The sequence below is a fragment of the Clinocottus analis genome, unplaced genomic scaffold (assembly GCF_023055335.1).
Source record: "Clinocottus analis isolate CAN_PGR_092001 unplaced genomic scaffold, fCliAna1.0.p SCAF_1, whole genome shotgun sequence".
Taxonomy (NCBI): Eukaryota; Metazoa; Chordata; class Actinopteri; order Perciformes; family Cottidae; genus Clinocottus; species Clinocottus analis.
Genome location: NW_027175820.1, coordinates 12,701,117 through 12,729,113, shown reverse-complemented (window position 1 = coordinate 12,729,113; position 27,997 = coordinate 12,701,117). Strand labels below are relative to the sequence as shown.

General features: G+C 39.1%; 2 protein-coding genes across 9 annotated transcripts in view; one reads left to right on the top strand and one right to left on the bottom strand.

Moving 5' to 3' along the window:
- Positions 1–4: 4 nt before the first annotated feature.
- Positions 5–25,119, bottom strand: adam10a (ADAM metallopeptidase domain 10a). Of its 2 annotated transcripts, XM_068574367.1 has the most exons (16): positions 24,834–25,119; positions 19,303–19,453; positions 14,180–14,298; positions 12,958–13,116; positions 10,357–10,457; positions 9,723–9,914; positions 8,464–8,556; positions 8,042–8,225; positions 5,645–5,808; positions 5,327–5,510; positions 5,089–5,239; positions 4,804–4,987; positions 4,420–4,531; positions 4,036–4,256; positions 3,286–3,412; positions 5–3,017 (listed from the first exon to the last, which is right to left on the bottom strand). In XM_068574367.1, the coding sequence occupies exons 1-16, from the start codon at positions 24,883–24,885 to the stop codon at positions 2,911–2,913; spliced, it is 2,301 nt and encodes a 766-aa protein (XP_068430468.1). In that variant the 5' UTR covers positions 24,886–25,119; the 3' UTR covers positions 5–2,910. The 2 variants fall into 2 exon arrangements, with proteins under 2 accessions (XP_068430468.1, XP_068430548.1); XM_068574447.1 differs by lacking the exon at positions 19,303–19,453.
- mindy2 (MINDY lysine 48 deubiquitinase 2) overlaps positions 23,912–27,997 on the top strand; it is a 21,549-nt gene continuing 17,463 nt past the window's right edge. For 3 of the 7 annotated variants that reach the window (XM_068574730.1, XM_068574567.1, XM_068575053.1), the window contains exon 1: positions 26,777–27,765. In XM_068574730.1, the coding sequence (XP_068430831.1) occupies positions 26,860–27,765 (906 nt within the window). In that variant the 5' untranslated portion in view covers positions 26,777–26,859. Of the gene's footprint in view, positions 23,964–26,776; positions 27,766–27,997 lie in introns of those variants that run through there. The other 4 variants (XM_068574648.1, XM_068574971.1, XM_068574895.1 and 1 more) reach the window with 4 other exon arrangements.

Genomic DNA, 27,997 nt, shown 5'->3' with positions numbered 1-27,997 from the left:
TATTTTCCATTCTGTTTTGTGGTTTGTATTTCTTACATCTGTAAACTCAGAAGCAGGTTCAAACAACACTGAAATAAATACAAGCTCATGTCAGACCCTCCTGTGATGTCATCGCTGCCCTGGGTGTCTTACTTTTATAGCGTAATGACACATGACTTAAACACAAACAAAGTACTCCAACCTGACGTTTATGAGACTTCCTTTGACTGTTATGCAAAACAGAGAAAACATACGTTTGATCAATTCTGGTTTATTAATGCATTTCAAGTAATTCAAAAGAAATTTTATTTTTGCACAATAACTTTGCAACTTAGGTAACATTTTCAAAGTAAGCAGAATGAAAAACAGACCAACAAATGTAAAGAAAACCTAAAAGACCAGCGAAGACACTGTATACGACACAGGAGACATTAAAATCAGACAGTAGTACAGAATCTTTACCATTTTGGATTATTTGTTTACACCACTTACACTTCAGTGCACATTTTCTCAACATCACAGCGACACATGTGAAACAGAAAAAGAAATCCCAGAGTACTATACCCTTACACCTAGTATTGTCCGTATCTTACCATGTGAATAAAATGGATGATTAAAAAAGAAGTGTGCGCACGCGCACACACACACGCGCACACACACACACACACACACACACTTTTAAAATTTGCCAAAGATAACAAAAAATATATTTTAAGCTCCGACCCAAGAAAAAGCACTACCAGTAGCACCAGAAAGACAAACAAAATCAGTAAAAGAAGAAACAGAGGATTGTATTTTTGCCTGTTCAAAAACTTTGCTGCAGCACATAGACATAGGTAACTAGTTCGTACTGAAAACACAACAGAATATTCCATGTGCCCACTTAGGGTAAAACATTGAAGGCATTTCTCTGTAAAGAGGCTAAATTGTTGGCTGTTGAGCTTTGTGATACTGTGCATAGAATCTATCTGATCAATGACGCAACGTCTTGCAAACAACACAAAGCTGAGCTGAAGCTGAGCTCCATACAACACTTTTGCAAAGATAAACCAACAAAAATAAGTCTGTCTTTGTTCCACCAAGTTGTTACTTCCAAAAATAATTTAAAGAAACTATAGATGTACATATTGTTGTAGTCTCAACTGGTAGTCTTCTGCCCTCTCGTCCATCAGTCAGTCAAGTTGACCCAAGTTGGAGACGACGGAAAACTCGAGTTAAGCCAAATTAGAATTTGTGAAAATTAAAACATTATACAAAGTAAATAATAATTATGATCTCTAAAACTCTGACACAAATTATGAAGTATAGTATGAAAAATTGATTTTCTAACATTGGATTTTAATGCGATATATATCAATCGTCATTTCCAAGCAGTCCAGACTGATAACAGTGTTTGGACTAACTGCCAGCTCGAACATGATTTCAGTCTCGGTAAAGAGCACTGACACTAACTTCAGTCAAACCTCTCTGAGTAGGCACACTTTACTGCAGTTACACAAAACAAGAGGGTGTAACAAGGGAAACAAAGTTTGTGAGAAAATCCTAAACAGGAGGAAAAGAAAGGACAGAGTAGCAGTGGATGGTCAACGAATAGTGATTGTTCGCTCTGGTAAATGTCTTTTAACAGCAGTAATAAAGCAACAACACAATTAGAAGCTCTAGTTATCCTCAATTGATTCAATTCCTCCTCAAATACAAATAATCTGAACTGCAAGTGAAATCAATAAAAGCTAAATCACATTTAAACCAGAAAGGTTTCTCATCTGAATACAGAGGCTGAGAGCACCCAACTGTTCTTCAGTGGTTTTAACAGATTTTATCATTTCTTACACAACAGTGTGTGAAATTCAAAAAGTGGACAGAATACAACAAGTGAAAATATGGGCAGGACAAGGCCCAATCGGACACTTTTTTTCTGTAATAACTTCTTATATACGCAGGCCTTTTTAGTGCTCAGAGTTAAGTTTGAACACATTCTATGTTTTGGTTGCACTTTCATAACTCTGAATGTTAAGACACAATCTGCAGTACAAAGACTTTATATTTATGTAAACGCAGCTGCAAAACCATATCATATATATACACACGTCCAGATAATCCATCTCCCCGTCATCTGATAACAGATGACATAATAATTACATTAAACTCATTCATCTAAATTCTTTCCATAACGCCTGTCCTCTCCATCCCAACATCAACCCTTCTGTACGGGCTTCAGCAGGAGGGGCTGTACTCTGAAATACACATGCAGTCATCTTTTCTACTTCATACACTTGTTCGCTGTTGTTGTATTAATCCTGAGAAAGTGAATTAAAACAGTAAATAATCTTTAAGAAAATCAATTTCATTTGAAACGCAAAAAAAGAAAACTACTGCAACACCTGTACAATTGCACACTGATGGAATATTCATGCTTTGAAATTAAAAGCGTTTGATGGTGTTTTGATTAATAATGTAATTACATTGGTAAAAAAAACAACGGAATATCTTAATGCGTTTTTTGGTGGCAGTAAATACCAATGTGACTTGCAGTTCTGCCATCGTGCTGATGATGGCAGCACTTGGCTGAGAGGAAGAACAGGACAATAAAAAGGTAGTAATGATTAAGGACAGTGGAGGGCGACTAGTACAAAGCTGCATCTCTTTTCTCCGTTCTGGTATAAAACAAAAAAGCACTCAAATATTAAGACCACATAACAGACATCAGGGAATTTCTCCTCCTGTCTTTCCTTGGAAAAGGTATTTATTTACTTCCTATAAAAACTGAGTGAGTTTGCTAGGCCCAACACAACACGTTGGGCTTTGTCCAGTGAAATTGATCCAGTTGCAAGTTCTTTGAATTTTGCAATAGGTGGTAAAGGTAACTCTTTGGACTGACGTGCTCAAATTGTAGGCACAAGGAAGAAACAAGGCAAATAGCAGACCAGAGTCTCAGCGTCTCAGCTGTCCCATTTGATAGTTCTCTCTGTGCTGACGTTGGTGGCGCTGGCCCTGTGCCTCTTGGTTTGCTCGCTGCTGCCTTTTCCTCCTCAGTGTACCTACAGGTCATAAACATCTCAGTGAGGGTCAACATTTCGACAAGATCAAAGGTTCCCACAGCAGAAGATGAGGCAAAGATAGTCGTAACATGTAAAATCTTAAAACTGAATAGCAAATAGTCACATTTCCCGACCCCCTACACCTGAAACAACAAAACCAAGTCCCTCAACATGTAACATCCGTCTCCTTAAGCTGCACTCAACTATGCATCTAAAGTGGATGTATGTAAACATACACGTAAATATAAACACATATGATGTACTGTACCTGGCAGAGGCTTTGGTGGGGGCAGTTTGGGGTTGCTGCTGGGGGTGTGGACGCTGCAGATTTTGATGAAGCCAGCCATTAGCATAATAAGAGCAACGCCCATCAACAGCACTGCCCACCAGTGCGCCTGGATAACAGAGAATATATTAAAAGTAGGGCTGTGAAATGATTACAATTTTTAATCAGATTAATCACAGACTTCTGTGGATTAATCATGATTAATCCCATATTACTGATATTCTCGGTATTTTTTAGTGAAAACATAAAGATTCATGATAAAAGCCGGATATACGCAGTCATTTATACATTGGGCTGCTGTTGTAAACAATGCAACTACAGGCCGTGAGGTGAACCCCGTTATCGTTTCATCCCGCTCCACGGTCAAGCATCTAAACGATCTTTAGCTCATAAAAAAGTTGTATTAAACTACCCCAAAAAAGTTTATATATATATATATATATATATATATATATATATATATATATATATATATATATATATATATATATAGCTGCATTACAGCGGAAATAGTTCAATAGGTATATTGGAAGCTCATTCTGCTCATGAGTTAAAAAAAATTAACTAATTAATCCTTTAATTTAATCATAGGGCATTAACACGTTATTTTTCACAGCTCTAATTAAAAGATATCTAGATACCGGTGCAAAAAACATGCTAGAAAGTGTTTATCTGTATACGTGTCATTGTGTTGACAGGTCTTTGTCGCATTTGCTGTCCCGGGGCACTCACCACTATCCACTCTGCAATATTTTCATAGAGCTCTGCATTGAAGATGGCTTTCTTCAGCCTTGCCAGAGGCCCGTCGGCGTCCACCAGACGACACCTCATGAACACATCACAGTAGCCCTTAAAGTCATTGCAGGGGGAGCCGGGCTGCAGCGTTGTTGTCTTCTTGTTAAAGAATTGGGTCCATTTATCTGAGCCTGTACTGCTGCAGGTGCTGGGTCTCACTGAGGGCAGAGGGAGAGTAAGTGACGTTTTGGATGCTGACAATACCTCAGTTCTTCAGCCTGAACATGACACAGCTATTGTCAATGATGTCATCACATGATTCTAGCTTGATATTACTGCTCTGATTGAGTATTTTGATCCAGGAGCAGTTTTAAAACTCACTTTTTTCCATGCAGCACACGTGACACAGCTCAGCTGCCTCATCCTTGCCGTCTTCGCTGGCACAGGTGCAAACCTCCAGACCGTACTTTTCACAAATGGAACCAGAACATACCTGTTCCAAACAAGTATACAGGGATTTTTAATTTTTTCAAAAGGTTTACTTGAAATACAAAGCTTACAAACTTCACATAGCAGACACAGAAAGAGGGTTATTACATGACATGTCATTTAGCTGGCGCTTTTATCCAAAGCGACTTATATTGTCGCTCAATACACCGTAGACACAGCGATGGGGAGCAATTAGGGGTTAAGTCGGAGCCGGGGATCGAACCACCGATCCTCTGATCGAAAGACGGGCATGCTAACCACTGAGCCACAACATACCCCATTGAGGCAGACTTGTGTTTCGGCGTGGCAAGAGGTGAAGTTTGCCTTTGGTTCAGAGGTCGGACATTGAGCAGTAGCTCCATTACATCTGCCCTCTTGGGCGCATTCGGACTCCAGTCTGCATGCGTCATTCGTGTTCTTGTAAATACACGCTGGTGTGCAACATGGGCCTTGGCTGGGACTGCAGAACAAAAATTACATATATATGCAGTCAAACAAATGCTATTAACAGCAATAGTTGTGCTAAATAACTCTTATCATAGTATGCTAATCTCATCTGACCTGCAGATTTTGCCAGGTTGGAGCTTGCACTTTTTGCCCTCCCCTTCATTGGCGTTAAAACAGCAGGGGTCTTTACACTGATCACTGTAGCCGCAGTCACACTCTTCTCCTTCTTCCACTAGTCCATTACCACAGATAGGCTGGCCAGACTCTGTACACAAAGACACAACAGCATGAAGACAGAATATCTCGCACACACGCAGCAGGGGACAGATATGTTTTGTAAAAGAGAATTTACCAACAAAACAGTCATTTCTCTTCTTCGTCAGAACGGCGCTAATATTTCGGACGCTGCAGATAGAGAACTTGTTATTGTTGAGCTTGTCCCCTGATGTGGCTCTTGCGTACATGATGTAGTTGCCCCGCTCCTTTTTGTCCTGCAACTTAGACTCTCCAGGGGTGCATTCAATCCCAGAGTCATGCTGTGAAACAGTAGGCAAGTAAAAGACAGAGGGCGGAGAGACTTAAGAGAGAGATGCATATAGTATATAGCACGGCTGCTAAAAGGAATGAAGTTTACTAGTAAAGGTCAGTGTTTTAAATGTATAGTACTTACAGGAGAGCCAAAGTTGTGCCCAACCTCATGAGCAAAAGTAATGTGGGAAACCTTGGGAGGGACATGAGAGGCGTAGTTCTGCACGGTGATGATACCAGTGTTCAGAGACTTTCTCTTCCCATCAGAGTACAGTTTGCTCTTTTCACAGATGCCCCCAGAGCTTCCTGTGGAAGATAAATAACTAGAATTATCACCTTGTTGTTGCATCACTCCACCAACCAGTCAACCTAAAGTGTTGCGTACATTGCCTCTCTCTCTCTCCCACTCTCCCTCTCCCTCTCCCTCTCTCTCTCTCTCTCTCTCTCTCTCTCTCTCTCTCTCTCAATAAGACGCTTGCAGTCACAGTTAACAGTAAGCATGTTGCCATTGCAGTTGTTCCCATAATCCATAAACCCAGTCATAAGGAGGCAAATTCAGCTCCGAGCCGCACAGAAACAAAGCCAAGAAACCAAGCACTTAAAGCAATAAACAGTGTGTCCATTGTGTGTAAGTGTACACAAATATGGCTGCACATTGTGTTTACTGCACGTGTGTGTGTTCTTGTGCCACTCCTCTACTAAAGCAACAAAACAGCTGTTCACATCAAATAAGATACATTTTCGTTGTGCTCGGCCAGCGTCCCTGATAGCCTCCCTTTGTTCAAATAATCACCCACAGCTCATTGCAGCCCATTTTATTCTCCATCTCCTATCCTCAATCGATTCTTTCAGCTTACAGCAGTGCCAATTTGCCCGTATTGATTGTCTGTGTTTGATGCTGTATTCTTCAAGTTGAGATGATGGTATCTGAACTTATTTAAAGAAATGGAAAGGAGAAGCCATCATAAATGTACTCTTTATGAATAGATTTATGCAAACGGAAGCAGAATCTGTAGGCAACAGAGGCCTGTGTCATGAAGCTGGGTTAACATACTCGGGGTTTCCCTCTGTTACCCAGCTGCACTTAACCAGAAGTCCGCGATCTCGCTTTTTGGTCTCACGAAGCCGGTTATGAACTTGTTACGTTAACCCAGGAGTGTCTCATCTAGATCTGTGGTCGTGCACATAAAAGGGGCGGAGTTAACTCAGTTTGACCAATCGTGCACCAGGGAGAAGCCGCCAAGAATAACGTATTTTACAACGGACGAGCAAACCATGATCTTAAGAATGTACAAAAAATATAGAAAAAGAATACAAGCAAAAAGCAACTCTGCTGCAACAGCCAGAAGCCGCGAGGAATTGTGGCAAAAAAAAAAACCGCAATTCTGTCAATGCGTAAATTACTGGGATTGTAATATTAAATCGCTGTCTCAAATGTATGTGACTATTTTGATTATCTTTTCGTTTTAACAATTTAACCTCATTTCAGTTGCAACCCCAGTGGAGCTTAAAGAACATGGGAGCAAGTTAAAACGAAACACAAGAACATAGTTCAAAGCAGTCAGTGAGTTTATTATAATATCTTTCAGGCTACATGTATGATGTATGCTTTTGCCGGTCACGAAACACGCGCTCTCTGCGGAGCGCTGCTCTTACTATCCGTGCGCTTTCCTCAACGGGATTCTGTAGAAATGGGCGGGTCATTTTTCAAAGACAATGATTGGTCAGTAAGCGTTTTATATCCCCGCTGAGATCTTATCCGGGAACTTAACCTGCTCCGGAGCAGGTTAGGCGTTCAGTTTAAGTAGTGAAGTGAACCAGCTTCGTGAGAGTTCATCCAGAAGTTACCTCGCTAAGCTGAAATCCAGCTTCGTGAGACAGGCCTCTGGACTCGATTTTTGAATCAGATGCTTTTGCTCTCTATTTGTAGACACGTTTGGCTTTGGTTGAATGCAGGTTAACAGTCGGTGTGGACAGTAAAATAGGCAAAACTCATCCAAAAAGTACATCTGTATATGCGCCAGAACCACGGAATTATTGGCAGCTAATCTCAGCGGAAAAATTGTTTGAATCATTCTCGTTTCGATTCTGGTTTTACTTAAATTTGCATACTAACTGACATTTTTGTAAACTTCAGGATAGATCAGAAGACCACAATGTTTGTGTTGCTATACAGCTCTGTTATAAATGTTACAGTCACATTGTGGGGACTTGAATTCATTTTCTGGCAAAATCCATTTTGCCATAATGCAAATCATACCATTTTATCCAACCAGCAGTCCACCCACTCACTCCAGCATTCTGCTAAAGATGCTGAGCTCTCAGATCTTAAACAAAACTCCACTAAAATTCAACAAAATAATTGATGAAAATGTATCCAGCAAAATATCAGGGTAACAAATTGGAAGAATGCCTTTTAACTTGATGACCTGGAGTAAGTGGCTGTGTTAGAAAGCCTCCAACCGGCTTAAATCTCTCTTAGCAACACAGTAAGTCATTATCAGGGTTGTCTGTGTGCGTGATTGGTGTGCGTACCAACCTGAAGGAGCCCCAACCCAAGCCAAGCCAAGGACCCCATCATCAAAGTCACGGTCAGAGAAGACATAGGCGAGGCAGTAGTCATCGTGGTCCTGCTCAGAGTTAAGCTCCAAAAACTTCTCCACTCCGATGTTGGCAAAGCGAAAAGGGTTAGTTGAGTCTTTTTCATCGTTGGTTGTGTTTATCTAAATAAAGGAGAGTTGAACAATCACACAAGAGGAAAGAGGGAGGAGAGAGGCCCCAAAACTGGTAAATTAGCAGATACAATTTATAGAAACTACAAGGCCTGAAAAAAGTTCACGCTGAGTAAGATCAACGCCAAAATGTTCACTGCTAAAAAAGACAAGGTTAACTTCTTCACTCATATTAGCAGCTTGATTCCTTTCAGGTCATTTGTTATACAAAACTGAATCTTTAACTCACCCTGATCCTTTTAACCATGAAGCTGATGTTTCGAATGCCCAGGAAGTCAGTGGCCTGGTAAATCGAGTCAATAGCCTTTACGTGACTGGATATCTGTGAAGAAAGTGATCGATTAGATTTGTAGTAAGCCAAGAAGCAACATTACAGACACTAAGCTTTGGCTGCCATTTGAATACATTAAAATGATTGAGTTTATAGCAGTAGTTCTCAACTGGTGGGTTTAAAATGGGTCACGGGCCAAAGCTTGGGCAAAAAAGAAGTCGAAAAAAATATTTTTTAATCGTGCGATTTTATTTTGAAGGGACTTTTTTATGCAGCAGAGTCTCGTTTTTTTTCGCCAGCTCGTCCCTCCATGTTTTTAGCAGAATGTGCGAGGTTGGGTCAGACCAGGGGCGCACAGGCCATAGGGGAGACCGGGGAAATCCCCGGTAGGCCGACGGGGTTGGGGCCGGCCCACCTAAATCACCAGCCGGCCCTCCTTCTGACATCGTCAGCCCCGACTACATTCTGTGCTTCACAGAACATGTTAAATTTACTCTAAAACCTGTTGTTAAGAAATCACTGACTGACTGTTAAACTACTCTTTGCGGTCTGTACTCACACTCATGGTTTGGGTGTTTCTTGCATGTTTTTAGAGTTTTTGAGCGATTTTAGGACGTTCTGCCTTGATTTTAATCCAGAACACCGGCAGACTTAAAAAGGTACATTTAAGTTTCATTTTTGAGGCAACGTTCTCACGTAGCCTCTGACATGTGTCAAGAATAAGATGCTCAGACGCAGAGACGGATGTATCCAGTCATTTTTTTAAAAATAAAACTGGTTTTGTTTTTTCATTTTTTGTGTGGTCCAATACCAAGGGGACGCTGCGTTACTCACTTGCAGATTAAGCTGTTTTCGAGCGTGATTTAACAGCATGGCACCAAAACGTAAATCCTTGAAAGGAGTATACTGATATTCCTGTGTGGCTATTATGCACCTGGGCCAGCAGAGTTAGTTTAGGTTCTGTCACTTATCTTATTGTTTTGTTATGCACCTTCAACACCCCTACACACACACAATCACACACCCAGCATGCAACACTACTGTCTCCATACTATCCCAGGTTCAAACTGCACCATCTTTTCATTAAATACATTTGAGAAGTTGAGAATGTTAATCGATTTGGGTCGCGGCTTGTCATTAAGGGTGATGGTGGGTCCCGGAGCCAGACCCGCTGAGAACCGCTGGTTTATAGGTTCAAGTCAACACTGTGTGCATACCTGGGCAATGACAGCCTCTCTGGTGCCATAGTATTTGAAGAAGAGGTGGTCCGTCTGGATGAAGAGCTGGCAAGTGTTTTTCTCTTTCGCAGCTGCCCTCTTTCTCCTCAGAATAACAGGACCATGGGAGCTCTCCTCTTTCCTCGACACACTGTTCACATCCTGTACCAAAACGCTTTTGGTACCCTGTTCCTTTAAACGGAAGGAAGATGGAGTGGGGACACATATTTTAAAAGTTCAACAAGATCCAGTATTTGATCGGAAAAGTGCTGGATCAGAGAAATATCTTGCAGAATTAAAACAGACAGATCTGCACACGAAGTAGCTCCTGTTAGAATGCTTTGTATTGATGTGCAATGTTTTGAGCACCAGGCTCAGGAAGCCCAACAAAAGAGATTGGTGCTTGAACGTTAGACTGCAATTTTAAAATGTTGGCATGGCTTCAATATTCAATGTAATAGTTAGGATTGAAAGTGTGTACACCTGTGCTAAAATATACTGTACATGCCTATACTGTTGGTGTAAGGTAGTTTGGATATGAGATAAGATCTTTTTAATCCAACGAGTCTTGTCCATCTGTGTCATTATGAGCTGGAAGAAGGGGGAGGGGCTTTGCTGTGATGCTGGCACTTACTTTCACTGAGTCTTCTACTGCAGTTGCCTGGTAGTTCCTCATCCTCTCCAACACGGAGTGGTCAGCGCAGCCGCCCTCTGAGCCATACTTATGAGGATAATCTGGCAGATAGGGAGGATTTAAGAGAATGGTTGTGAAGGGCTTACACTGCCATCATGGATCTCTTTTGAACCATGTGGGTGGGCTGGAGAAGGTGAATCAGGGTGAGTCGGGTGTTAAGAGAAGCTGCATAAAAATTAAAAAAAGCTGGAATGATATGGCTTTTCTCTCTACAACTCCAACGGACAAGTCATCGTCATCTGAAAACATTGGTTCTCTGTTCAAACCAGCCTTTTTACAATATACAACTGCTGTGTAACAGAGTTTCCTTCAAGCTCGTACGCACATTGCAATGAAACGTAAACAGTACATAAGACAGAGTTTATGATGTACAATATATAATTTCCTGTTTTTAGGATTAAACACTTCTGATATCAAACAAAACTAGTAGACTACTTAGGAATATCTAGACTGAACACAGTGTACAAAATGAATGCATTTTTCAACACACTTCTACAACATATGAACCTGTGCCCCACTGCAGCGTGGCCATCTGGCTTCAGCAGCTGTCTTTACTGGACCACAAAAACAAGATGGGATAAGTCTCATGATACATAATCACCACCTCTGCTGATAGCACAACTCAGTTCACTACTTGCCACACCTATATGATAATCCAACGTCAAATAATGTACGATTCAAAGTTTCCTGACCACTGTGAAAAAGCTATTTTAGATAAAAGAGATATGAACAAAGAGACTGATGACGAAGAATAAATGTTTATTTTGGGCTTATCTAAAATGAAAATGTTACAAACTGAATGTAAAAAACAAAATACCACAAATTGTTTCATCTAAGCAGTTGTTACAACCAAATGCATTAAAATATAAGATAGGTGCTGGTTATTTCTATTATTTTAAGATGCTGATATACAAAATGGGTTAAACAATTGCTTTTTTATGTTTAAATGATGCAATACTTTTTTGGGCTAAATCAATGCGCTTTCTACATTGATGATGTTATATGTTGATGATGAAATAGTCAATTGCAGTTTGTAATTGCTAAATTTAAGATCCCATGAATAGTGGGGTAAGACATCGGGCTGAATGTCTGGCAACAATTGTTGGTCATTCAGTAAAGATTCAGTTCTGTGTTGGTTAAACTGAACGGAGATGAGGTGTTTTTTTTTCCCTTACAGTGAATGCAGTCTCATTTAACTACTAATCCTAAGACGATTGCAATTTGGACAGAAGTGAAAAAGAATTGGAAGAAAAGCAGAGAGACCAAAAAGAGGACCATCCTTCCTCTTTTCACTAATACCAGCACAATAAAAATCAAGATATTATTGATGGTAGACAGACATGAGTCAAATCTAAAACTGTAGTTGCATTCTCTAAGAGGACAATTTGAGTACAGCTCAAACTGCTCATACAGCGATTAACTGTTACCACTATAGTGTGATAGTCAGGTCAGGGCACATTTTAACCGTGTTTAATACTGTAATCTATAAATCAGAGAATATGCTTTTTATAATAATGAATGGATTTTTCAGCAATATTTTACTTTTATTTCACGAGGATCTAAGAATAAAAGGTAAACAACCTATTTTTCCGTAATACACTAAGGCAAACATTCTGGCAGAGTGAATAGAGGGGTGGAACCGAAGGATGGGTGCTACGCTTCTGCAATGTCGCTGCCTTTTGGGATGACATTATCAGCTGTAACCGCCATACGAGAGCAGTGCAGAGTGATTCTATGTCCACAAAGCAAGGAAAGTCTCCGGTATAACAATAAAAGCGAAGGGGAGCTTCAATCTCTGCTCAGGTGGAAAATATAGCGCTGTTTCCTGCTTCATTATTGATCTGGATGTCATATATTGCTGCTTTAAGATGCATGCATGTGGGAACAAATGTGCACGTTGGTTTGAAATGCATTTGCTTGACTTTTCTTGTGAAGAAGACAAAGGAAGAATCCCCTTTGTCTGTGTCAATGCATATGTGTGTGTTTATGTTTATGCAGGTGTGTCCTGCTAATCACTTTTCTGGAACAAGTGTGCATGCAAAAACTCACATGCACACGCTCACACAGCCAAAAGCCAGGGCGGGGTTCATATCAGACTTTCAGTCTGCTGGAATCATGAATCTCTAGTCACTGGATTGTGTTTCTACTCGACATGTTGTTCACCCACCAAAACCACACCTTTTCTGTCTAAAATCTATTCATCAACATTTTCAGAGTTGACTTGCTGCAGTGTCCTGAGCAGTCTTTATTTGGTTGTAGTCTGACAGCAATAGATACATTTTTGCTGTGTCCTGCTGCTCTAATACTGCATTTAGTATAAATACTGACCACCTTATCCATGTCCATGACCCAGAACCAAATTCAAAATATTATTATAAAAGTCAAAATCTTCAGCCTACAGACAGGCATTACAAAAAGACTCCTGTTAAAAAGCAACATGTCCTGGCATATCTAAAGGCAAGGATGTCACAATCTTTCGCCACAAGTGTAAATATTATCTGGAAATGAAGTGCCATTGCAAGAGCAATGTCAAATACTTACTGATGTCATCCTCATGATAGATGATGGAGTGGAATGGCACATTCTTATTCTTTAGGTACCTCTCGGAGGGTTCGACATAGTATGTTCCTTGGTGAGTTTTAATGAAGCCCTCAAAGCGCCCATCGACCACAGAGCCATGGGTCAGTGTGCCCTTTTCACCTGAAGCACAAAATATGATGAGCAAACACAACATAGTCTGTCTCAAAAAAATCTAAAGATCAAAGTAAAAACCTTTTATATCAAGAACACAATGAAACTGATCTACATATTCAAGCAGTTTATGAAAATAAATCTGGTCAGCATACAATTTGACCAAATAGACAGTGGTATTTGCATAAAGTATGACAACTCTTGCATTGTATGCATTTTAAAGAATGGCTATGATTACAGTGGTATTTAATAATTTAATTTATAAAACCTTTGAGATGAATAAAGAGAACGGTGCAGAATGTGTATTGGTAAGAATCTGGCAATACAATATGTATCATGAAACAGACGTTACGATTCAATCCATTGAAATACATTGCAATACCGCAAGCATGTATTGCAAATTAGATATAATCTTAAGAAAACTGTCATAGTATAAAGAACACATCCAATGTATATGTAACCCACGGGTATATTGCTTTATTATTATTATTATTATTATTGACGTACATGTAGGTAGACAGACGGGTTAACATTTGATTAGCTTCCGTTAGACGCTACATGTTTTATGTTCGGTTTTGTTGCGTGTAGGTTTTTGTCTTTGTTTTCCCCCTGAGTGGGTTGAATTGTTTATGTGTAACCTAGAGCTGTGTGTGCTGTGCTGCTGTTAACCTTTGGGGTGTGTTGACTATTCTTTTGTGACCTGTTCTAGGTCAGGTTTTTGTATAGTATCTGGACCTAGACACAGACCAGAACATGGACGGCGAGCTATTAACAAAGAGAACCGATCCCCCCGTCTGTTGTTCATTTTAACTCTGCTGAAGACGGCAGCAGGAAGACGTCCAGGAAGGGAAGGGATTGAGAGCAGAGGGAGTAACAGGATGAAAGGTAAAAGTACCACTGTGTGTTGTTTTGTGATGTTTATAGCTACTAGACAAAAACAAACTTATTGTTTTTTTTTTCTCTTATAAACTATTAAATTATGCTGCAAAGAAAATGATGATAGAGGGTTTCAATTTAATTGAAAATAAAAGCTTCTGCCCAGGATGTAGTGTGTGAAAACCGCTGGACTTACCAAAGACTTCTCCACTGTAAATATGTGAAGTATCAATGGGTGCCTCCTCACCCGAAACCTCAATGATGAGATCTGGAGAAAATATAGTTGTATCTCTCTTCATCCGCAAGTTAAAATATCTGAAGAGAAAAACAGGAGAAAATGTGTAACCAGCATAGCAATTAAAACCCAAATGCAAAGTTGACACTGACAGGTCACGATTCACACCCTCAACCTTTCAATGTCAATGTCCTCCTTTGCACTTTGATATAACAGGTAATTAAGCAGAATAAGCAGCGTCATTCACAAATGTTTTACTGAGCTTCACAATGTTTCTGCGCTGGGTGTTACTCGATGAGTTAGAATAATTATATCATGAGGAAAAGCACATGAGGATTTGTGCACGGCCAAACTACCATTTTTTTTTTTATAATCCTCTCTATAACACAAAACCATGTCAAAAGGAAAAAAAATGCATCACATGAGGTGCACATGAGCCACGAGCTTCACAGAAACCTGAGGCAATGCAGGGAGCATTTCAGAGGCATACTCCTCATCAGGACTCTCTGAAGTAGTCACAAGCATAGGCATGAGCTTCCTCCAAATAACTTAAATAATGTTCACATTGATACCTCATACTGAGCCCTTTATGGATTGTACTATTTTGTATTTCTTAAATTAGCGCAATTTGAAAAGGACAAAAAAAACATCATAGGGAAAATGTAGATTAACTATTGACTATCAAAATCTAGTGGTCTACTGCTTGCTACTTTAATTAATTATTAGTTATTTTTAATCACCTATCCTTTCAGAGGTAGCTAGTAGCCACATTTAACCAGAAATTAGCTTTTTTTTAAAAAGTGTAGTCACTTTATTGGATTGTATTGGTCAATCTCCAAAAACACTGGATCCTACATTACCTACAGCCAAAATAGTCTTAACAATAATCTTAACAAATGGACATTACCTTAGATTGTTAAAGGGTGAATGCAATCAGCAGTAAAAAAAAAAAGAGCTAAAGTTAAGCTATACACCGCGGTCACATTAGAATATTGAAGATTGATATAACGGCAGAGGTATGTGTGTATTCAGAAGGAGAAAACATAAAAAAAAATTACTACACTGCAGGAATGAGTAGATGAAAACCAAATAAAACTGAGCACAAGAAACAGGCAGTAGATGTGTAGAGAAGTGAGACAGAAGATATTTGAGAGATAGCAGATACTGTTGAAAAGGTCTGACACATTCCAGGATATCCTGGTTCAGGATGGCTCATTGACCTGTCCCAGCATTCAGTTTTCCCATCACCACCACTCCTGTTGTCATTTCATAAGCATCTCTTTTGTGTTACACTTATGATTTATTCTCGGGGTGTCCTGGACTAAAAATGTTCATAGTCAAATATGATTGGTCAAGTCTTGCCAATTGTCAACTGAATCATATTGTGCGTGTGTGTGTGCGTGTGTGTGAGTGTGTGTGTGTGTACTAACAGCACTTTCCGTAGTACAGACATGAAATGGACCTCAATAAAAAAAAGTTAAATTATTTCTTATCCTACTTGAACTAATTCCATTTTTCGCCACTGTAGCAATTCACATATAGAGTGAAACAAAAGGGAAATAAAGGGCATTTTTTATTTTTTATAAATTCCTCTGCTTGTTATTTATCATAGGACACATGTTATAGTTATTGGTCTCAGTGGCCACTACAACAATCAATATGACCTCATGACTTCACTTATTAAATCAATCAAAAGCGTGATCTTTCCATGATACCGCCATAGCACGCCGGTCTCAGACACAGATAATCCATAAATAGATTATCCAGTCAGAAATGTAATCTGCATTATCAGGGATCTACGAAGGCATTTTGAATGTTTATTGCTAGTTACTGTCCATTACAGCATTTTTACATTTTATTTTTGAGAGAGAACATCCCTAAGCGAGAACAATTATATATAATTATATAATAAATGGACACTATGATAAATCCAACACCCTCGACTTTCAAATTGCCCCCAGTCCATTTCCAACCTCTTGAACTAAACCACAATAAGTAACTTGCCCTCTGACACACAAAGGGGTTTCGGCACAAAGATAGACTAGCTTCTTTTTTTGTGTTTAAGGGTATATTACCAATGAATAAATGTGTAATCTTATTATGCAAATATGTTTTCCTCTCAGGAAAAACACAAACTTCCAGAGCAGCCAAAAGGTCACACTTTTTATTTTTTTTCCTGAGCTACTTTTGCATTGTCTCGCTTTAAATTGACGTAAGTATAAATATAAAGAAAAGAAAATGTAAAAATATGTAAAAAAGGGTTTGTATTTTTTTTCAGTCCCGTGATGCATAATGGAATATGGAATGAATGCACGTTATACACTGCCAGTTCAGGGAAAATGCTCTGCAGATATTACAGAAAGAGATGACGTGACACTTTACATTATGCATTAAAGTTTTGCTGCTTTGCCTGGGGTGGCGGGTGAAGCTGTGGTGCTATGATTATTGTTCAGACTACGGTTGCAGTTGTTTAGTATATGATGATCTGGATTTGACTATTGTAGTTTGTTGAACAACACTCATAAATTAATGTGTCACAGCCATAATCTTATCAGCCAAAGCACACCACTATTACAATGGCAACCAACAGCCAAAGCCACATCATCCCATGGCTATAGTCATAATCCCAGCTACACAGCCAACTGCGGTCTACTACAAAATGCCTCATGCTAAATCATAATGCAGCTCAGCCGTTTCCTGTGGATCAGAGGGAATGAAAAACCTATTGAATGACAAGACAACCTTTCAGGGAAAACAACTAACTAAGCAATTATAAATTAACACGAGAGTGGATTCAAATTAGGATAATGTCAGAAAGGCAAGGAATTTGCTTTAATAAATTCCCACCAAGAATTCAGTGATGAGTTGAAAATGACACCAAATGGTTGATGGCTTTACAAACAAAAAAATAACATAAGTGAAGAAATCACTATGCAACATGTTCCAGACAATAAAAACTGCAGACAAATAAACAGGGCTTGCAACGGACAGGAAGAAGAGAGGCTTTAAATCAAGCTAGTGCTTCTTATCACACAGAAACAGCTGACTGATAAATTATTTAGACATACCCAAAAAGCTGAACATACTGACGCAAGCATTTGAACATCATACACTTTGCTCAGTAGGCAGGCCGAACGAAGGTAATGGAGTGCCCTCAAGCCAAGTTGACAGAGATAATGTGCCTCCAAAGAGGCCAATTTCCACAAAAATAGTAATTGATTTATTAGCAATCAAATATACCTCACATGGCATAACTGTATAGCTATGTTGGTGCTTTGATTGGTTAATTACACCATTACTAAATATTTACCACTAAACTAAGCACACAAGCTAAACCTGATTTAAATTGGCTTGGTTTCAAAAGCTATGAACTATGATCACAATTAGAGAGCAGCTAATGAGTTAAATGTGTGATTACTCCCTATGCGAGTGATATTCAAACTTCAAAATCAAATTATCTAATTGCAAATCATTAATATCTTGATGTATTTCCAAGGGGAACACGTATCACAAATCAGAACCGTAATCTTGGAAGGTTGGACACTAAACTGAACTTTTGATTTTCACTTCCACCAGCATTGTATAATACTCTACTACCTTTTTCTCACCTCCCTTTGTAAAAAGTCTTCCCCAGAGACAGTTGTCTGCCCTGCCGGTTCCTTCTCTTGTTACAACAAACCCCTATAGTGCCACACAGTCCTGCCTTGGGTTTTCACATAGGGGAGAGTGTGTGTCTGTGTTTGCACATGCTGCACACACTAGTAAACTTGGTTGAGTACTCTATTGGAAATATCTGGTTGGTGCAGTACTACTATTCTTTCCTCTGCTGCCTAAAAGCATCCATGAGAGTTTGTTCACAGAACATAAATCCAAATCTAAATATACTGCAGGTCCAGTTAGCCAGGATACTTAAACTGCATCAGACTGAAAACCATCTCCAATTCAACTCCCTCTCCAAAATAGTGTTAATGTCCTCTTTAGACACCACAGTGCACTCAGCCGTGCTGTATTACGTTGTGGTTACCTCACCGATACAGACAGTACATCCAAATGCTTTACACACACAGATTCTGCTGCAGCCCACTGTCACTTTATACCAAGTGACAAGAGCTCAGCAGAGTTTTTGTCACTTGAACACATTTCAAAGGTGTTATTACCTCAAATAATCTGTTTCTAAAACAGGGATGTCTCCACTGCATTCAGACTACTTGGCATTGACAACAGCTCATGTTGAATTATATGTCATTTAAAACAGAATTTGATTACAGCTTGCAATAATGTGGTTAGTCTTGTTTATTCAGAGAATTAAATAAATAACCACAATGTGGCCACAGGAACTCTCAGAGAAGCCTGCTCCACAGATACCTGGTACAAAACCCACACACAAGATCAATGCTGATCCTCATAACACATGTAATTAAACTCTTACTCATGTCTGGACAAAACTGCTGGTACTTTCTCCACATGGGGATTTTTCTAAGCTCTCGTTTTCAGTTTTGATGCAACTGCCCAGTATTATGGTGACATTTATTGTCTTTCGCTGCAGTTCTTTGTACGACCAGATGGTTCAACAAGGAAATGGGATAACCAAGTTCAAGTTTCTCTTCTCTAAGTCATATATAGGTTAGCACAGGGTCAGCAGCACAATGAAACATTTCTGATGAGAGAACAGAGTCATAAATAACACTACAGGTCACATCTAACTGCGCTGGCCAAACTGAACAAATATTTCCATATCCATTGTCTTACAAGTTTTATTGCTAATCTGAATCTAAAATGAATAGATACAATATTGTGGTTATGGCATGGCAAGTAAACATAATAAGCCCAACCCAGGTCAAGATAACAATTATTTGAAAAATATCATGAAGAAAAGACACAAAATTAAAATATTTTTTTCAAAGAAAGGTACTTAATATTGTTCTTCTAAACGTTCACGAGTAAAACAGTATATCTTTGTAGGTTCATTCAATAAAACGATTACAGCATGTGCTCACAACTGTGCATAGAGTAGGACAAATAATAATAACCAAACAAAAACTGATCTTAGTATGAGGTTTGTGTGAGCTTGTAATTTAACTGACCTTCCATGTGCATGGAAGTCCAGCTGCACAGTCTTGTCTTGAGGAGAGAGGGCCCTCTTGGCTCTCTGGTGACTGTTGTGCAGGGTTTCTGTGTCATATGATAAACCCTCATAATGGCGAATATATTTGTCCAAAGGGTTCCCAAACTGACCTGAAAGAGAGTGCAATGGCTCATAAACATTTAACAACAAACATTTGCTGCAAGAGTATTTTTTTTTTTACTGCAATGCCTGGTAGAGTTATTAGTCTGTTAGTTATTTTACAAGTTAGCTATTTTAAGTTTACACAGAATCGGACTGACACAGTAGACAGATATTGGAGCTTGCAACATGTTTGTTTTCACAAAACAAATTCAACAAAAAGTTCAATTACTTCATGTTGTGATACTTTTAATGATTCTTGTTTACAACTAATGCACAAACGAAACGGTGCCAACACATTTTGTTTATCAGACAACGTCTCCAAGAAGATCCAGAATTGCACATTTCTTTTAAGCACAGGTTTTACTAATAATATTCACAACGGCTCTGTTCTATTTGAGTTTCCCTGTGAACCATGACAGGGAGCTAGCATGCTCAATATCAGGACCCTGCAGCAGTTAACTATAAGTCAGCCGTCATTAATCTGATAATTTACCTGTGCCTGTCCTACTGCGAGTTGTCAACCTGCCTTTCATGAAAAAAAGTTGATACAACAGGGATGCGTCTGTATCATACGGACCAGCTATCACTCAAGCTGTCTTAAAAGGCTTGTTCAGCGTATTGATGTGACCCCAGAGATGTCATCCTGCCAGCTTTCAATCAGACTATTTCTTTGTTCTTTTCACAAAGACAAAGAAAGTCAGTTTAAAGCGCAAATGAGGAGCACATGATGCCCATCAGGTGACTGAGGTTCTGTTTCAGTACTACTGTATGTCATTGTGCGAGACCACTGACTGCATTGGCTGCAAGCTTTTTAAATGCTAATCTACATTCCTAAGGCAACACAGAAGGCTACTAACTAAATATCAGTCTGACATTTTGGAAGCTACAAAACCAGCCTTCGCAGCATCTTCATTTCCTCACCCTTTTACAATTAACAATGTTGTCTTTTTTTACAGGGTGACCGGGGATCATTAGTGGGAGACTGCAGTGTGAGCTCATAGAAGTGGTGTCGTATCATCTAAGCATGAAGATTAATTTGAGATCACAACATTGAAATGGCTACTATAGAGACAAGCATCCCCATATATGAAGATATAAATCCACAAGAGTCTCAGCTTTACGATATGCAACTGCAGGACTGTTTAGGGAACCGAGTAAGAATAAACTACTTTTAGAATAGGAAGAAATAACACATTTATAGTGCATATAAAAAAACAGACCCCCGTGAATATGGTCATGCCAGTTATTCCCTTGCCAAACTTTAGGGTCTTAACGTATTAACCTCCTTCCCGACAAGCTAGCATGACATGGTTGGTACCAGTGGATTCCTCAGGTTTTTTTTGTTCATTATGATACAAGTCCTTCTCGCTCTACAAGTCTGCTACAGCCTCCGACAGAGATTATTGTCAGCCGAGGACACCAGCATACGCAAGGAGCACAAGAAGTTAACCTGCTGGGACACACAGGTGAGGTCAAGCTTTCGTAATAAAAAAAAAAATGGTACAAAAATACACATTATTCAGAGTCTCCCACAGGTCCAAAGGAATATGGTGCTCCATATTGCTTGTATTCAAACACTAATTTGTTAATTACAGTAGGACAATAGTACATTTTTTTAATCTATTGGCATTTTATTATCAGTTACACGCCTCACCGTTGGAAAAGAGAAACGTTTTTTTAATTCCTCTGTTTAGATACATGTCGAAATTGACCATAAAGCTATCTTTCACTGCCATGTAGTGGGAGTCACAGCACCTCAGCCAGGGAGTGGCTGTAAAGGGCTAGCAGCAACTTGTCCATGAATGCAGCATACAAGTATTCTAACCATCAGTCTCTTCTTTATCGAATTTTCAACAATGAAAATAAAGTGAGCAAATGAGATTGAACCAATACCAATAGGTTATGGGGTGAGAGAACGACAGTGTAATTAATCAGAAAATATGTTGATTTTGTACAAAAACAAACACTGCCAGCTCTGATTGCCCAGATCTGCCTTCTCAGTAGAATGTGACAACTCCATTAATATGTAATAATTTGACAGCACAGAGGTGATTTATGAACAGACGGTGGCTTGCATAATAACTAAGCTGTAAGATACAAAAATAACATAAAAAAGGAGTTAAACAACTACAGCCTCATTTTAAAAGCACACAAGCATCCTGGTTATAACAAGGTGAGACAACCCATTTTTTTGCACGTGGACCATCCTATCCTGGTTTCAGATACCCCAATTACAAAGACACACCTGAACCGAGGCAGATCAGAAACCTGGATAATCATCATCTCTTCAGGCATCCAGGTAACCGGGTTACTCTGTGTTCGATGTTAGAATCTAATCCTAAATATGTATTTAAAAAGAAGGGGAAAAACACACTTCTTTTTTTTAACAATTACAAAAAAGATGTAAACATCCCAAATTAATTTGCAGGTATTTTGATATAAAGACTAACACTGGACAACAACAACAACATGTACGTTATTAGGAGAATTATTTGCATGTTAAGTAAATCAGTGAAACTCACAGAGACTGGAGTTTTAACTGAAGGTGGTGATGGTGCCAGAATGTTTTTTTAAACTTTCTCAGCCATAATGCTCAACTGGTGTAACAACATTCCAGACTGAAACACAGCATTCAATTTGAAAAGCTGCCCCCAATGCCCTTAAATTCAACATGACCAAAAACCATATTTAAATTGTACTTCATTTCTTATTCTCAATGAAACAATAGTGTGAATAACAGTTTTGCATAATAAGAATAGGTTAAATATTCTAACCTATAATTATAGAAGAATAAGTTAATTGAATTCATAGCAAATAGTAAAAAAAAACAAAAAACATCCACTTTTAGGTTAGAGGGATAGGTAAGATGTGGTTGTTGTTTCTTTCTATAATAATATAATTATTTTATAAATATATACTAACTAATTTCCAATTGCAACAAAACAAAATTCACCTAAATGCAATTACATTATCCCTGAATTCAGCGCAATCTGTTTCAGCCTCAGGAGCCTTAGGAGCAATTCTTGATAGACAGGAAACTGCTGACAGGAACAGAGGATGTGGTAACAGCATGCATCACAACAGATCTGAGCCTGACATTAGCATGCAGGCTGGGTGATGGGAGGCAGGCTAACAACACACCAAGCAACTCAAGGCAACTCAAATGTATCAATATCCTCAACTTGTGCATCGCCTCGTTCTTAAAAAATAACACTAAGATGGTTCTTTGTAACCTGCAAGCATCTGATCGAAATTGTCATTACGAAAGTCAGTGCTTCAGAAGAGATGCTCTGCTATGTGCCATCAGTGTAAGCCGGCCAAGTAACAGCCGGCGTGTCAAAAATGAGACAACCTGATTTATCTGAAAGACTGACTTCATCAGAAAATGTGACAACATTTACAATCCACATGTAACCACACACAGAATTCTCATCATGCCTGTCAAATTTGATACATTTTAGGGTAGTATGTCTTTTACTAGAACATGCATGAAGCAAATGTCCAGGTGTTTGCAATAATTTAGGTTCAGATCAGGACATCTTCTGTCCCAACTTTCCAATCCGTTGAACATAATGTTGCTCTCATCGTTTTTATCTACATGGCCCCATGATGCAACTGAAGCACCAGTACGTTTCTGGTCAATGAACAAGAAGATGCAAGCTAAAACAAAATACAAAAACAGGAAGGCTTTCATATCAAAACTCTACACTTCAACTAGCACTGCTGCAGAAGAATTGGCAATGGTTGCTAATAAGCCAGTACGAATGAAAAAAAAATAGTGCAGCTGCCTAAAACATAGATTGTATAGTGAAGGTTACACAAAGTTAATGTATATGAACAGACACTAAGATAAGCACCATGAAACATATCTGATACAAACCTAGGCTTTTGTAAACACACAAGTCAAAGAATTACATTATTTGTAATGTGTATTTCATTCCACAAAATTTGTTGGTAAAGTACAAATGCTCCAACAATGGAAACAGCATTTTCATAGAAGACAACATTACCATGCAAGTATTGTCTTCAAAACCTGATGTCTCTTAATCTTTTTTTATGAAAAGTGAAAAAGCTTTCATTCAGCCAGACTAAGTTCTGCCTTGAACCAGTGTTATAATTCACGTGATCAACTAAAAACATGAAGAAAGAAAAGTACCACAATGGCCCTTTGTAGCACTTTCAACTATGTTTTAATGTGGTCCTTTTTAAATGTTGTTATAAGGTTTGTGACTGTATGAAAAATGGAAAAATTCCTCAACACTAAGTATTCTGCTATATGATAAAGGTGGAGAACATTACTTGTATTTATATTTTATAAATCAAAACTACTAAAATTACAACACGCCTTTGTCTACATCGAAACAGTCCTCAAAAAGATGATTTCTGACACAGCTGAAATATTATGTGGGAATATCTGAGGAACTAGCTAGCTTCCATTAAGCACCAAGCAACAGACATTGAGTACAAGCAATTTGATCCCACCACAACCCCACAGCTCCAGCTTGTCACTCATCCCTGGTAAGATCAAGAAAAGTATATTCAGCTGATGTGAACAACGCCCGTGGACCAACTCAACTTGCTCAGTTTAAACATAATATACCTGATCATAGAGTTGCTTCTGGCAGGTGTAACGTGTTAAACGTCAAAGGCTTAGAGTAAAGTTGTAATATATATATATATATATACATATATATATATATATATATATATATATATATATATATATATATATATATATACATATATATATATATATATATATATATGTATATATATATATATATATATATATATACATATATATATATATGTATATATATATATATATATATATATATATATATATATGTATATATATATATATATATATATATATATATATATATATGTATATATATATATATATATATATGTATATATATATATGTATATATATATATATATATATATGTATATATATATATGTATATATATATATATATATATATATATATATATATATATATATATATATATATATAATTAGATAGTTGTTTTGACATAACTTAGCAGTGTGTTAATAACCTCGCTACTTCCTCCTCGACGTTAGCGCTGGTATTGCCAATGTGCCCCCATGACCCAGGACCGTCAAACAGTTCTCAACCGACACCACCTTCCGTTAAACGGGATTTATAGCTACGTGACGACCACCCGACAGGAGCTGACTGACTGCCTCCTGGGAGCCATAACGAGCCAACAGAAGTTAGCGGCTACAAACACACCCGTTTACCTTCAACATTAGCCAGCTAGCTAGCGAGTTAGGTCGCCCGAGTACAAGTGCCTGATCCGATTAGCGCCACTGCGATCACTGAACACTTTCCTTTCCGTGTGAATAAATGGGAAACTTACCTGTAATGTCTCGTAGGCAGCAAAACATGAGAATTAGTTTGACAAATATCATATCGAAATGCCCTGTACGTCCAGTAAACTAGCTACGCGACCCAGCGATCCCGCTGATTGCTCCTTGTTTCGCTTTCTTTCACTTAAAGGTATAGTCGCCCTTCGTAGTTAGCTCGATCACATCACAAACAGCAGTCTCCCGCAGCCCGACGTCAGACAGACCGACAGACAGACAGGCCCCCTCCCTTCCGGGCAGGTTTGCCAAGAGATCCCAGACACACCCGTTCATGTATTACTGCGGTAAATAGATCGAGGGACTTTAAAAACAACTCCGAGTCACGTGTAAACTATCGTTCATCAACAATATGTCACGGGCACCAGACTGAAAAATGTACCGAGCTGTTGTCGGAGCACTTTAATGAGTCTGCACGTTGTTTACATCCGCAAGTCATGACTTCCGGGTTTGCCAAGTGTTTTCATACTTTTCATAGTGGTGAGGCAAATTCCTACTTTTGTGAAAGTGTTGATAAGCAAGAAAAAGCTACACGTTTTTACAAATGTATGACTTGTTTTTTTCAAAAGTTGCAAAAGTTATTTTTTTCGTTACATCCATTTCCTGGTTTGGTTTATTTTTTTGTTAGCCACAAAGTTACATAAAGTTGTTTCCGCTTCACCCAAATGACCTTTTAACCTATAGAGTAAACCATACCTTCCACTATTTAAATAATAAATGAAAAGAAAGCACATTTCTCATTGACAACCCTTCCTCTGTCCTGTCAGTGTACATATATAGCTTTAGGTTATGAGTTGTCAGGGGTAAAGGTGGGTTTGGGATGGTCTATGCAGGTTTCATGCAGTGATCAGTCTCGGGTCTATTACTGAGGACCCCTTCTGCTCGAACGAGTAATTTGCTGTCATCTAGCGACTATAAGCAGTTACTGCCTGTTGTTAGATAGAAGATGAAGAACAGTTAGAAAATATGGTAGTTAAAAAAGGGTACGCTGAATATACAATATATTTGGATACAGTTATTTAATTAAAATTATTTTTAATGGAAGGGTGATTGGGTTTTTGCACACTACTAAAGAAATAAACACATACTTTTGTTTTCATCTGTGTGTTTGAAGCAAATTACTCAAATTCTGTTAATCCGGAGGCAATAAGGCAACAATGACTGTTAATTATTTAGAAGTTATTGTTGTTATTGTAGGCTCTTTAGAAATACGGAAGGTTGACAACACGAGATGTTTTATCGTCTCACAAATGCGCGAGCACTCGGACCATGCACGCGAGATGATTCAGGCCACGGCAGGTTCCTTTCAGTGTACATTCATGAATAATCGTAAAAGTAAGTACTTTTGTACAGACAGCCAACTACATAAGTATCTGTACTAGATACATATAGTATCTCCGTGTATACACCCCGCCATGTTATTGACTTTTGTTGTATTCTGTATTTTGCTACCTTGCTGAGGACACCGGGGATGTTGTGCTTACAGTCAGACAGTAAACAATCTGAACAGTAGTACTTTTGCGTCTGTAGTGAACGGCCATAAATGTAGAGATTGTCAATTTATTATACACTTGCAAACAAAAATCGTCAATCAAATAATTGTTTCATGGAAACACTAATACCTCGAAGATATGCAACGTTTATTTTGAGTTGAAAATATTACAAATGCGTTTTTAAAAAAAAATCATCAATTAATCAGCAGCTAAACAAAAACGTTAATTAATAGCAGCTAAAATGTAAACAGCAACCTCTTCATTCCAGACATTAAAACACATTTGAGAGGATACTTAGTTAGTTACAATCAATATCTTGGACAAGCCACAGGTATCAATTCAGAGCGATGAATTTAATGATCTGAATAATACGAGCCCACCGAAAGGCATCACTGCCTGCCTCCCCTTTGCTCGGCCTGAAAGCGATTCACTCTGATGACGTCAGAGTCGTCATGGCGTCTTTGGGACTGAAGCTCCTGCTGCAATTGAGCTAAAAAAAAACAAATCTGTCGACAGTCTGTAAATCGAAATGGAGAAAAATGCAAACCTGCATCGAGACACAGACGGGAGCTCTTTGTGTGCCACGATTGCGGGAGCAATGGGCGATGTTACGGCTGTCGGCGGAGGGAAAGGAACAGCCGAGAAATGCAAGAATAGTGAGGCTACGCTCAGTACTTTGGTGAACGTTAGTTGCAATAACAGCACCACAAATGTTAGTGCTCCTAGCTATGTTAATGTCATTCCCAGTGCTGGGAAGGCTGGCGTTTCGGAAGTGATCGAGGTCCTCCCAGTTCAGGAAGATAAGAGGAACGACACCAAGACGAGCGGGTCGGGGTCCGGGGATCAGACCAGTAACGGGATGGGGCATGACTCGGTGCTGGCTGCAGAAGATAACGAGGATGGTGTCTCAAAGTTAGTAAACAACAAACCTGATAGCCCGTCCCCACCTCTCGCCAAGGAAGGCACGCATGCACAGGTTGAGGATGTGGCTCGTGGAGAAAGTGAACCGACAAAACTTGCCAAACCGACTCGGCTGTGTCCGGACAAAGCAATCACAGCGAACGTCAAGCCTGGGCTGTCTGGTGATCACACCTTGTCGGACGGATTGCCGAGTGGGAGTGACCCCGATCCCAGCCTTGGCGGTGAGTCCCGAAGTATAGATTCACTCGAGTCCTTCTCCAACCTCAACTCCTGCCCCAGCTCCGACCTGAACAGTGAGGGTCTGGAGGACAGAGGACTGGCCCTGGCCCTGCAGGGCGAGCACGGGGCGGATGGGACGAAGACTTCGTGCGCAAAGGATCGAGCCGCCGGCCAGTCCATATACCACATTAAGTGGATCAAGTGGAGGGAGGAGAATACGCCGATTATCACCCAAAACGAGAACGGCCCCTGTCCATTACTGGCAATAATGAATGTGCTTCTGCTTGCATGGAAGGTAAAGGTCCGAGATCTTTATACTACCTTGAAATTGGTACATTTTCTAAGCTCTACCAGTGGTAATGTTTCTAATGGACAAATGACCATTTATTGTAATACTTGATACTTAGGAAAGTCATTTATCTCAAGACATGTTGGCACTATACCATTTCATATCAACACGTTAGTACATGTTGATATGTTGATACAAGATGTTTTCTACACCTTTTTACTGTTTTTTTTAGTTAACT

What these genes read in the sequence shown, in the direction of transcription:
- adam10a (XM_068574367.1), bottom strand. Translation starts at nt 24,885, where the DNA reads ATGATATTTGTCAAACTAATTCTCATGTTTTGCTGCCTACGAGACATT. An exon ending in GACTTCCATGCACATGGAAG is followed by an intron (nt 14,299 to 19,302) that starts GTCAGTTAAATT and finishes TTTTCTCTTCAG; the next exon opens with ATATTTTAACTTGCGGATGA. An exon ending in ATATTGCAGAGTGGATAGTG is followed by an intron (nt 3,413 to 4,035) that starts GTGAGTGCCCCG and finishes TCTGTTATCCAG; the next exon opens with GCGCACTGGTGGGCAGTGCT.